General features: G+C 39.7%; 1 protein-coding gene across 4 annotated transcripts in view; it reads left to right on the top strand.

Annotated features, from left to right (window-relative positions):
- Positions 1-12,372, top strand: part of TARBP1 (TAR (HIV-1) RNA binding protein 1) — a 91,289-nt gene that overhangs the window by 62,768 nt on the left and 16,149 nt on the right. For all 4 annotated transcript variants that reach the window (XR_008383090.1, XR_008383089.1, XM_053605775.1 and 1 more), the window contains exons 22-23: positions 538-687; positions 10,899-10,985. Coding sequence is in view for 2 of the 4 variants with exons in the window: in XM_053605775.1 (XP_053461750.1) it covers positions 538-687; positions 10,899-10,985 (237 nt within the window). In the remaining 2 variants the exon portion in view is untranslated. The remainder of the gene's footprint in view (positions 1-537; positions 688-10,898; positions 10,986-12,372) is intronic.

The following is a 12,372-nucleotide window of genomic DNA, read 5'->3' as shown; positions in this document are numbered from 1 at the left end:
TATTCTCTTTTTATCTGTGAGAGCACCACAGTTCAAAGAGATTAGGTTAACAAAACTAGTGAATGGGAGAGATGGAATTGAAAATCAAGTCTAACTATAAAATTCACACTCCACTTTACAACACAATCTCAGATTCTGCCTGGCCCTCTGAGACTTTGTTTCCCTCCTGCTGGCTCCAGCCTCGGTGCTATCTTTTGTTCCAAGTTTTAAGCCCCAGTGTCTTGGCAGATCTTGACTTAACTAACTAAGTATGTTACTTTGGGAAAGTTATTTGACTTTTCTGAATCCTTTCCTTTTCCTGTAAAATTACGGATGATAATAACCTCTTCCTCATGGAACTGATGCCCAAGTAAATTGTAAAGTGCTCAGTGCAGCCCTTCATCACTGTATTTAAATCAACAGTTTTTGGTCTTTGCCTGGAGAGTTGTGGATTTGATAAATTACTTCTATAAAAACATTAAGCTGGTTTTTAAATGGAGGCTATTTTATTAAATTAATAACCTTAACAGTTTAATTTGTGAATTTTATTTTTCTCAGAACTTCTTGACTGGAATTATTGACAGAATTTTCCAGGCTGGTTTCATCAACAATCAAGCATCTGTAAAATATTTTGTAGAATGGATTATTATATTGATTCTTCATAAATTCCCTCAATTTCTTCCAAAGTTCTGGGATTGTTTTTCCTATGTAAGTAAAGAACATTTTTCATATTTTTTGAAGTTAGGAAATTATTTTGACTATGCTGGGAGATTATTTCACTCTAAAAGTTGTTTTCGACTCTTAGTTGTGCTAATGTCTTGACACCATAAGGTGTTTTGCAAGCTCTAAATTAAGTAAGGTGAGATATACCTGGCATTTATCTTGAATATATTATAGTTTTTATTTGAGGGCTATTTGTCCAACAAAATAAATAAGGATAGGCTCTGTGCCCGTTGCACAGTGATTATGGCTCCAGCCACATGGCACCAAGGCTGGCGGGTTCAAGCCCGGCCCCAGGCCATTTAAACAGCAATGACAACTACAACAAAAAAAATAGCTGGGTTTTGTGGCGAGTGCCTCTAGTTCCAGCTACTTGGGAGGCTGAGGCAAGAGAATCACCTAAGCCCAAGAGTTTGAGGTTACTATGAGGTAAGACGCCATGGCACTCTACTGAGTAATAGCTTCTTTGCAACTGGGCACAGTGAGATTGCAGAGAGACTTCAGGCATCTCTGGCTTGTAGGCTTTACCCAGAAACATCCCTTGGAGGATGCAGGAAGATAGCCAGAGACTTCTGGACCTCAGGAGGAGGACAAAAGCAGTAGAGAAGTGGCAAGTGGTTACATTTGTTTGGTCTGAGGCTGTGGCTGCTGCAGCTGTAACTTCAACAGCAGTGAGATTGCAAACAGGGAAGGCCTTCCCTGTGGGTGGTTTTGTTTTTTTGGACTTGGGCACTGGGTTGAACTACCGTGGGAGAACTTGGGCAAGAGTGTGGATGACTTTAAGCTTTGTCTAGGGCCCCAGACTGAGCCGTTGAGCTAATACTGTTCAGCTGTGGGCTGCACATGCAACCATTGTGGGAGAATTGCCCCTGTAGGCTCCACCCTCAGGGTCGCAAAGCAAGGCCCGGCAGACCTTGGGCGAGTGATCCAGTGACTGAGCAGCGCCAAAGGCCGGAATTTAGATGCTGGGGAAGAGTGGAGCTTTCAGTGTTTAGCAGTAGGAGGGCTGCTTTGTGGGCTTGACCCTCGGGCATAGAGTGAGACCAGTTACGGCGCACTGGATAAGTGGGCAGCTGCTTCAGGAGACATCCCAGAGACAAATGCTTTCCTGGGAAAGCTTCTGCTTAACCAAGATTAACAGTTTAAAGTGTCTTTTAAGTGTTCTGAGGAGAGATTTAGGTTCTCAACCCTGTGAGGTTTGGGAAGTCAGCAGAGGCCTCCAGTGTCCATCTCATTCAGCTGTATTAGCATTGTGATTAACATCTCATACTCCAGAAGATCACCTGTTGCCCAGACAATATTCCACAAGATATATATATACTGCTTTGGTTTGGGTTTGGGTTTTTATTTCAACATTTTCCCTCGAGAGTTTTCCTTTTATTTTCTTCATTTTTCTAGTTTAATATAATTTTCCATTGTTGCCTTCTTTAATAATAAGGAATTCATTTTTGCTAGTGTTTCTGCCCCTATTATTTTGTGTTTCCCCCGATTTTCCCCATAAGGTTTTCTGTTTGTTTGGTTTGGTTTTTATAGTATTTTTCTTTTACTTCTCTATATGGTGGAGGTTGGGTACTGTGTCTCCTCAGGCTGGCAAAGAGCAGCTGACCTCAAGGGAACCACCCAACCCAGCACCCCCAGAGGTTGGGGGTTTTTAATGTTGGGTCAAAGTACTGTACTATACACCTTTATTACTCCTGTCTCCCTCTTTCTGTGCCTCTCTTGTTTTTGTCAGTATTCCCTTTTACTCACCCCTTCTCCTTTCTCTTTTTTTTTTTTTTTTTTTTTCCTTCTTACTCTTCAATCTTCTCATCCTTTTGGTCCTGTACCAGAAGGACTCAAGTAACCTTAGGCTAGAGGCACAGTAACTTAAAGAGCAAGAGGAAGTGAAAGGAAAATTAGGACAAGGAAACAGATGAAAGAAAACACTCAGGAGGAAGAATCAGTGGAAAAATCCTGGCAACATGAAAAACCAGACCAGAGCAACCCTCCCCCCCATGGGACCATGAGTTAGCTACTACAGAGGATTCTACCTATAAAGAAATGTTAGAAATGACAGAAAGGAAATTTAAATTTTAAATGCTGAAAGCAATGAAGAAAATTGCTGAGAAAGTGGAAAATAACCAAAAAACAATGAAGGAAATTGCTGAGAATGTGGGAAATAACCAAAAGGAAATCCAAATACAGAATCAAGTAAGAGATGAATGATATGAAGAATATAGAAAGGATATAGCAGAGCTGAAGGAATTGAAGCCCTCAATTAGGGAACTTAAAGATGCAATAGAAAGTATCAACAGCAGATTAGACCATGCAGAATAATGAATCTCAGAGGTAGAGGACAAAGCTCAAGAGATAAATCAGATAGTTAAAGAGGTAGAAAAGAAGAGAGAGAAAGCAGAACATTCACTGACAGAATTATGGGACTTCATGAAGTGTTCAAACATACGAGTTATAGGTATCCCAGAAGAGGAAGAAGAATGCCCCAGAGGAATGAAAGCTATACTAGAGAATATTATAAACCAAAATTTCCTAAATATCACCAAAGATTCTGAAACAACTCTTTTCAGAGGGATATCGGACCCCAGGTCGCCTCAACTCTAATAGAGCTGCTCCAAGACACATTGTAATGAACCTGTCCAAAGTCAAGACAAAAGAAAAGATTCTTCAAGCTGCCAGGAGTAAGCACCAATTGACCTACAGGGACAAATCCATCAGGGTGACTGCAGACTTCTCTAATGAAACTTTTCAAGCCAGAAGACAATGGACATCTATCTTTAATCTACTTAAACAGAACAATTTCCAGCCCAAAATTCTATATCCTGCTAAGCTTTAAAATTGACAGAGAAATCAAATCTTTTACTGATATTCAAACATTAGGAAATTTGCCACAAGACCAGCTCTACGGGAAATATTTCAACCTGTTCTACACACTGACCATCACAATGGACCACCAGCAAAGTAAGCACTCAAAATTAAAGGACAGAGCTAGCTTCCACAATGATGCAAAAGATAAAACTAAACAATAGACTTGCGCAAAATAAGATGAATGGAATGCTGCAACATTTATCAATTATCTCAATAAATGTTAATGGCGGAATTACCCACTGAAGAGGCATAGATTGGCTGATTGGATTAAAAACCACAAGCTATCCATTTATTGTCTGCAGGAAACACACCTAGCCACAAAAGACAAATTAAAACTCAAGAGTTAAGGATTGGAAGATAATTTTTCAGGCAAATGGAATTCAGAAGAAAAGAGGGGTTGCAATCTTATTTTCAAATACATGTGGATTTAAAACAACTAAAGTCAAAAAAGCCAAAGATGGTCACTTCATATTGGTCAAGAAAAAAATACAACAAGAAGACATTTCAATTCTAAATGTTTATTCCCCCAACTTAAATGCTCCCAAATTCTTGAAACAGACCTTGATTAGTTTGAGCAACATGATATCCTATAACACCATAATAACAGGGGACTTTAACAGAGTTAAAGAGTTAACATTCGTACAGAGCTGGACAGATCCCCTAAACAGAAATTAAACAAAGATACAACTGACTTAATGAGACTCTAAAACAACTGTGCTTGATAAACTTATATAGAACACTCCATCCCAAAGCTAAAGAATATGTATTTTTCTCATTGGCCCTTGGAACATTCTCCAAAATTAATCATATCCTAGGACGCAAAACAAACCTCAACAGAATCAAAAGAACTAAAATTTTACCTTGTTTCTTCTCAGACCGTAAGGCATTAAAGATGGAACTCAACTCCAACAAAAATGTTCAACCCCACACAAAGGGATGGAAATTAAACAACCTTATGCTGAATGAGAGTTGGGTGCAGGAAGAAATAAAAGAGGAAATCATTAACTTCCTTGAGCATAACAAAAATGAAGAGACAAGCTAGCAAAACCTGTAGGATACTGCAAAAGCAGTCCTGAAAGGAAAATTTATCACTTTAGATGCCTACATTCTAAAACACAGAAAGAGACCACATCAAAAAACTCACAAAGCCATCTATGGAATTGGAAAAAGAAGAACAATCAAAGCCTAAATCCAGCAGAAGAAAAGAAATATCCAAAAGAGATTAATGAAATTGAAAACAAAAGAATCATTCAGAAAATTAATGAAACAAGGAGTTGGTTTTTTGAAAAATAAAGTAGATAAAACTTTGATAGGGAGGAAATAACTGATGCCACAGAGGTACAAGAGATTATCTCTGAATACTAGAAGAAACTCTATGCCCAGAAATTTGACCAGGTGAAGGAAGTAGATCAGTATTTGGAATCACACCCTCTCCCTAGACTTAGCAAGGAAGAAATAGATCTCCTGAATAGATCAATTTCAAGCACTGAGATCAAAGAAACAATAAAAATTCTCCCAATAAAAAAAATGCCCTGGTCCAGATGGCTTCACACCAGAATTCTATCAAAATCTTCAAAGAACAGCTTATTCCCCTACTGCAGAAATTATTCCCAAAAATTGAGGAAGGAATCTTCCCCAACATGTTCTATGAAGCAAACATCACCCTGATATCAAAACCAGGAAAAAAACCAATGAAAAAGGAAAACTTTAGACCAATTTCACTGATGAATATAGATACAAAAATTCTCAACAAAATCCTAGCCAATGGATTAGAGTTTATCACCAAAAAAGTCATACATCATGATCAAGTAGGTTTCATCCCAGGGACGCAAGGCTGGTTTAACATACGCAAGTCCATAAACATTATTCACCATATTAACAGAAGCAAAAACAAAGACCATATGATCCTCTCAGTAGATGTAGAAAAAGCATTTGATAAAATCCAGCATCGTTTTCTAATTAGAACACTGAAGAGTATAGGCATAGGGGGCACATTTCTGAAGCTGATTGAAGCTATCTATGACAAACCCACAGTTAATATTGTGAATGGAGTAAAACTGAAAGCTTTGCCACTTAGAACTGGAACCAGACAAGGTTGTCCTCTCTCACCGTTACTATACAACATAGTGCTGGAAGTTCTAGGCAATACAGTCAGGCAAAACAAGGAAATAAAAAGGCATCCAGATGGGATCAGAGGAGGTCAAACTCTCCCTCTTTTCTGACGACATGATCTTATACTTAGAGAACCCCGAAGACTCAACCACAAGACTTGTGGAAGTCATCAAAAAATACAGCAATGTCTCAGGATATAAAATCAATGTCCACAAGGCAGTAGCCTTTGTATATGCCAATAACAGTCAAGATGAGAGGCTAATTAAGGACATAACTCCCTTCACCATACCCCCAAAGTAAATGAAATGCCTAGGAGTATACCTAACAAAGGAGGTGAAAGACCTCTATAAAGAAAATTATGAAACCCTAGGAAAGGAAATAGCAGGATATTAACAAATGGAAGAACATACTATGCTCATAGATGGGAAGAATCAACATTGTTAAAATGTCTATACTTCCCATAGTATGTTCAGTAATCTATCTGATTCAATGCCATCCCTATTAAAATACTAGCATCATACTTTCAAGACTTGTAAAAAATAATTCTTCATTTTGTATGGAAGCAGAAAAAAACCCATATAGCTAAGGCAGTTCTTAGTAATAAAAACAAAGCCAGGGGCATCGGCATACCAGAATTTAGGCTGTACTACAAGGCCATAGTGGTCAAAACAGCATGGTACTGGCACAAAAATAGAGACATAGACATCTGGAATTGAATAGGAAACCAGGAAATGAAACTAACATCTTACAACTACCTAATCTTCAATAAACCAAACAAGAACGTACATTGGGAGAAAGAATCCCTATGCAATAACTGGTACTGGGAGAACTGGATATCCACATGTAAAAAACTGAAACTGGACCCACACCTTTCACCACTCACAAAAATTGATTTAAGATGGATAAAAGACTTAAATTTAAGGCATGAAACAATAAAAATCCTCAAAGCATAGGAAAAACACTAGAAGATATTGGCCTGGGTAAAGACTTTATGAAGACTTCCATGGCAATTGCTACAACAATAAAAATAAATGAGAGTGGCACCTGTGGCTCAGTGAGTAGGGTGCCAGCCCCATATACCGAGGGTGGCGGGTTGAAACCCAGCCCCAGCTGAACTGCAACATATAAATAGCCGGGCGTTGGGGCAGGCGCCTGTAGTCTCAGCTGCTCGGGAGGCGGAGGCAGGAGAATCATGGAAGCCCAAGAGCTGGAGGTTGCTGTGTGTCCTGTGACGTCATGGCACTCTACTGAGGGCAGTAAAGTGAGACTCTGTCTCTACAAAAAATAAAAAATAAACAAATGGGATTTAATTAAACTGAAAACCTTCTGTACAGCTAAGGAGACAACAACCAAAACAAATAGACAACCTACACAATGGGAAAGGATATTTGCATATTTTGAATCAGACAAAAGCTTGATAACTAGGATCTATTGAGAACTGAAACTAATCCACATGAAAAAAAGCCAACAATTGGGTGGTGCCTGTGACTCATTGGGTAGAGCGCTGGCCCCATATACCTAGGGTGGTGGGTTCAAACCGGCCCTGGCTAAACTACAACAAAAAAATAGCCGGGCCTTCTGGTAGGCACCTGTAGTCCTAGCTACTCTGGAGGCTGAGGCAAGAGAATCCCTTAAGCCCAGGAGTTGGAGGTTGCTGTGAGCTGTGTCTCCATGGTGTTCTACCGAGGGCAATAAAGTGAGACTCTGTCTCTTAAAAAGAAAAAAAAGAAACGAAAGTCAACAATCCCATATATCAGTGGGCAAGAGAGATAAATAGAACCTTCTCTGAATAAGACAAGTGACTAACAAACATGAAAAAATGTTCATCATCCCTAATTATTAGAGAAATGCAAGTCAAAACCACCCTGTGATAATCATGTAACGCCAGCAAGAATGGCCCGCATCACAAAATACCAAAAGTGCAGATGCTGGCGTGGATGTGGAGAGAAAGGAACACTTTTACACTGCTGGTGGGACTATAAACTCACAATCTTTTTGGAAGGAAGTATGGAGAACCCTCAGAGAACTCAAGCTAGGCCTCCCATTTGGTCCCGCAATCCCATTACTGGGCGTCTACCCACAAGGAAAAAATCTTTTTATCATAAGGTCACTTGCACTAGACTGTTCATCGCAGCTCAATTTACAATCGCCAAAATGTGGAAACAGCCTAAATGCCCACCAACCCAGGAATGGATTAACAAGCTGTGGTATATGTATACCATGGAATCTATTCAGCCATTAAAAAAAGATGGAGACTTTACATCCTTTCTATTAACCTGCATGGAAGTGGAAGACATTATTCTTAGTAAAACATCACAAGAATGGAGAAGCATGAATCCAATGTATTCAATTTTGATATGAGGACAATTAATGATCTAGTACATGGTAGGGGCTAGGGGAAGGGGAGAGCAGAAAGAGAAAGAATGAGGGAGACGGGGAAAGTAAGAGCAGAGGTAGGGAGGGGTTGGGGGAAGCGAAGAGTGGAGAGAGAGGAGAAGGGATCTCGGTGTGTGCCACACCTTTTGGGGGCAAGACACAATTATAAGAGGGATTTTACCTAACAAACGCTATCAGTGTAACCTGGTTTCTTATACCCTCAACGAATCCCCAACAATAAAAATAATATGGATAATAACAAAATATGTTGGATAATAACTAAATAATAGTAATAAATAATACCAAAATAATTTGTAAGAGAAATAGGTGCTTGCCATGTTCTTATTTACTAAGCAATGTCTTTGTTTGATCTTAGAAATATAAATGATAACGAATTAAATAAATGTATTCCTTACAATAAAAAGAAAGTAAAACCTTTTGGTAGGGAAATTTCGTGTGTAACCGAAGTGGAAGGAAGGGAACCCTGTCACCCAGCTGCAGGCAGGTACCAGTTCATTTTCATTCCCGTTTCATCTCTGCTTTCACCCATCTCCCAATTTTCCCTGTCCCAATGTTTCTTACATCTTGAAAATCATTCATCAACTGTCAAGATTAGTGACAGTTTACCATTGCAGGCTTCCTGACAAATACTAAATTGTTTCAAAGCATCAGTTCTAAATATGTCCCTTGAATGTTTTATTTTTGGTTCCCAAATTACCCTTTACTTTCTTAATAAATGATCTTTCTATTTTGTGTAAAAATAGAGGTGCCTTCCTCAAAGTGTTTTTTCCTGTTTCTTCCCTTTCTATTTCAGGGGAAGAAATCCTTAGGCTTTTTTCACATCTATCCCTGTGCCCTTGTCCCTCCTTTGGGATCGCCTTCTCTGAACTCTTCATTCTTACCCTGTGGACACGTCCTTCCCCAGCCATCATTCTAGTGTCCTCTTCTCTTTACTGTTAAACTTTGAGAATGAGAGATCGATGCCTTCTTGACATGCTGTGGTCTGCCACGTTTTCACCAGTGATGACGGGAGGTTTCATCTGCAGCTGCAGTTTGCTCTCCTCCACGCTCCCTGTCATTTCAGATGTCTTGGTCCAAGCTGTTGTTGTCCACTGCAGTGGTTTCTTCCTCACTGAGTCACCTGTGCTGCCTCTTGCCTCTGTTTCAAGCTCTTCTCCACACCGAAGGCAGAGCAGGTTTTCCACAGTGAATGTCTAAATGGGTTATTATCCCGCTTGCTTAACACAGTGTTCTCAGGACCAAGAACCACCTCCTCGGGTTCTGAGGACCAGGACCCACCTGTGAGCCTTGCGAGACCTTGGTGTGCTCCATTGGTACTTCTCCACTTTAGGCACACTGATTGTCTCAGTTTTCTGCTGCTAGAGCTCTCTAAAGCCTAGTGGTGTGCCCTGCAGTGTTCTGTAATTCTCATGATTTGTGTGCTGACTGGGCCTGGCTGAGTAGCTTTCCACATAGTGTCTGCTAAAGCTGGGACTTCCAAGTAGCTCAGATGCTGTGGCAGGAACAGCTCTGGTGGCCAAGTATCGTCTCACTCTGGTTCCCCATGGGGAAGCTGGACCTCTTTGTAAGCTTGGCCCAGGGCTCCAGGAGTAAGCACTGCAGGTCCTGTGCAGCCTCTGGGTCGTCATGCTCGCTGTGTCTCCTTGGCCCAGCAAATCCCATGACCACCCCGTGTGAGGGGCCTGTTCCCGAGGCCACCCACTGTGACTGGTACCACATTGACCTTCGTCATCTTCCCTGCTTATCCCCAGGCCTGGCTGTCAGCCATCTGCCTGAAAGGGTCATCGTTCTCTGTCTGGATCACTGTCTCTTCCTGCGGGTGTCAGTTCACAGTTTACACGGTATTTATTACTCAGGAAAGCCAACCTCCCTGAGGACTGGGATCCCCTTGTTCTGGGTTTCATAGCCCGGAAGTACAATACCTGTTAGATTTTTAATCTGATTAGATTTTTGTCTTTCCTCCCCAGCTGATTCTAAGTTCCATGATAGCAGGAGCTATGTCTGTCACTGCATTCCTGTCACCCACAGGGCACTCAGTAACTATTAGTTAAATAAAAGAATTAATCATCTGATTTCCTCTTGAAGTTTCTAAACTGGTCTTCCTGCCTGCAGTCTCCTTCCTTTCCAGTTTCTCTGGCATCCTTCACTTTATTTTCATAAAAGTAACATATCATTCCATGTCACTCTTGTTCTCCCTGCTCCCCTGTGTCCACTCCTTCTCCAGGCTAGTCCTGCCTACCCTAAAGGCCTGGCCTTCTCTGAAGTGACCGTGTTCTTGGCTCTGTCATTTTAGTCCCTGGGTATTGGTAGGGTCTCAAGACCCTGCAGATACCAAAATCTGCAGATGCTCAAGCCCTTTATGTAGGAAGGCATAACATTTGCTTATAACCTATGCACATCCCTCTGCATATTTTAAATCACTAGATTACTTGTAATACCTAATACAGTATAAATAGTTGTTATACTTTATTTTTTTAGTTCGTATTTTTTACTGTTGTATTGCTGATTTTTTTCTCAAATATTTTTGATCCAGGGTTGGTTGAATCTGCATATGCAGAACGGGCAGATAAATGAGGGCGTAGTATACTTTGTGTCTGTGTGTAGTTACTTAGAGCTGTGTCAGCTGATAACTGTTGTGTCCATTGACCTCGGGCTGTGGACAGACACTTTCCTCCCTTTGTTTCCCATCCCACATCCTCGCCCAGCTCTGGGCTGCTTCTGGAAGAAGCTGCCTCATGTCCTGGGCTCTCAGAGTCCAGCACAGTGCCTTGAACAGGCACAGCTCACAGGAAGCCTTGATTATTTGTTTGTCTTGATTCTTTTTTCAGGGTGAAGAAAATCTTAAAACAGGTATTTGTACATTTTTATCAGTTTTGTCACATATGGACATCATTACTCAAAATATTCCAGAAAAGGTGAGTTTAAGGTATTTGTAAATTTGACAGTTTTATATATTTTTACCAGTTTTTAAAAATAGTTTTCTCGTGCTTTTTTTGCAGTTGCTCCCTTTCCCTTCCACACCCTACTCTTATGGCCTGTGTTAGATACAGATGTCCGATAAGGTTTACTCACTTGGACATTTGACTTATGCTTGAGTACACACCAAATTTACAAATTAGTGGGTAGTTTTTGTTGACATAATGATTCTTAATTTTATGAATAATTCACTTAGAATTCTTTAAATAGGACTTTACTTAGTGTATTCCTTAACTGAATGGTAGTTGACAAATGTTTATGCAAAGAAACTTATAGTCAGAGTATTAAAACGTGTTGGGTAATTGAAGATAATATGAAATGCTGTCATTATTTGGAGTGTAAATTACAGTAAGTTCATCCTTCTGAGGTTTACAGCAATTTCCTTTGTGGGTATTAACACAGATAAGCAGAAAGCTTAGCTAATTGTGATTAATCACTGTGGCAACTACAAAGAATTTAGGAGAACCTGCCAGTAAGATTTAGAATAAGATTCTATATTATTGCATCTACAGAGAAGAATGTATTGATAAGATTGTAAATTCTAGGAGAAATCTTACTACCCTGTTTCCCCGAAAATAAGACATCCTCCGAAAATAAGACCTACTTACAGGAAAGATAAGACGTCCCCTGAAAATAAGACCTAGTGCATCTTTGGGAGCACACCTTAAAATAAGACACTGTCTTGTTTTCGGGGAAACAGGGTATATAAAATAAGAACTGTTTAAGTGTTGAAAGAGACATAAAAATAAAGGGGAAATTTTTTTCCTAGGATTTTTCAAAATTTTCTAGTTTTACAACAGTAGTATATATTTTTCCTTAATCTATTTAATTCTAAGACCTTTCTCCCCACCACATTTTGACCTCTAAAATCATACATCTTAAATTGAGGGTGTCTTACAGTGTATGTCAGCCAGATGGCAGTGTTACAGGGAAACTTTCTGTAAAGTCAAGAAAGCTGCAGCACCAGATAGCATCAGAAGTTATCTTTCTACTTTAAATATGCACAGGAAAGAGATTTGCTTATAATCTTTTGAGAAAGGTAAAACAGACCAAACTCCGTCCTATAGTAGGGTAGATAGTGGCCTAGAAATAGTTTAGGCAAGTTTTGCAAATGGATTCATATTAGATCTGTTGTGAGCTCTGGTATAATGTGTTGTTTCTACATTAAGTCTCATTTTTATTTTCAAAGCCCAAAATTACAACATTGATGAGTAGATTAGAATAACCTGAATTTCAGTATCATCTGAAAAATAAAATCTGAATGGACGTATATACCTAAGAAAAGGCAAAATGGTTTACTTTGTAAACTCATTTACAATTTATAAA

This window comes from Nycticebus coucang, chromosome 10, assembly GCF_027406575.1.
Source record: "Nycticebus coucang isolate mNycCou1 chromosome 10, mNycCou1.pri, whole genome shotgun sequence".
Taxonomy (NCBI): Eukaryota; Metazoa; Chordata; class Mammalia; order Primates; family Lorisidae; genus Nycticebus; species Nycticebus coucang.
This window is presented reverse-complemented; position numbering and strand designations above follow the sequence as displayed.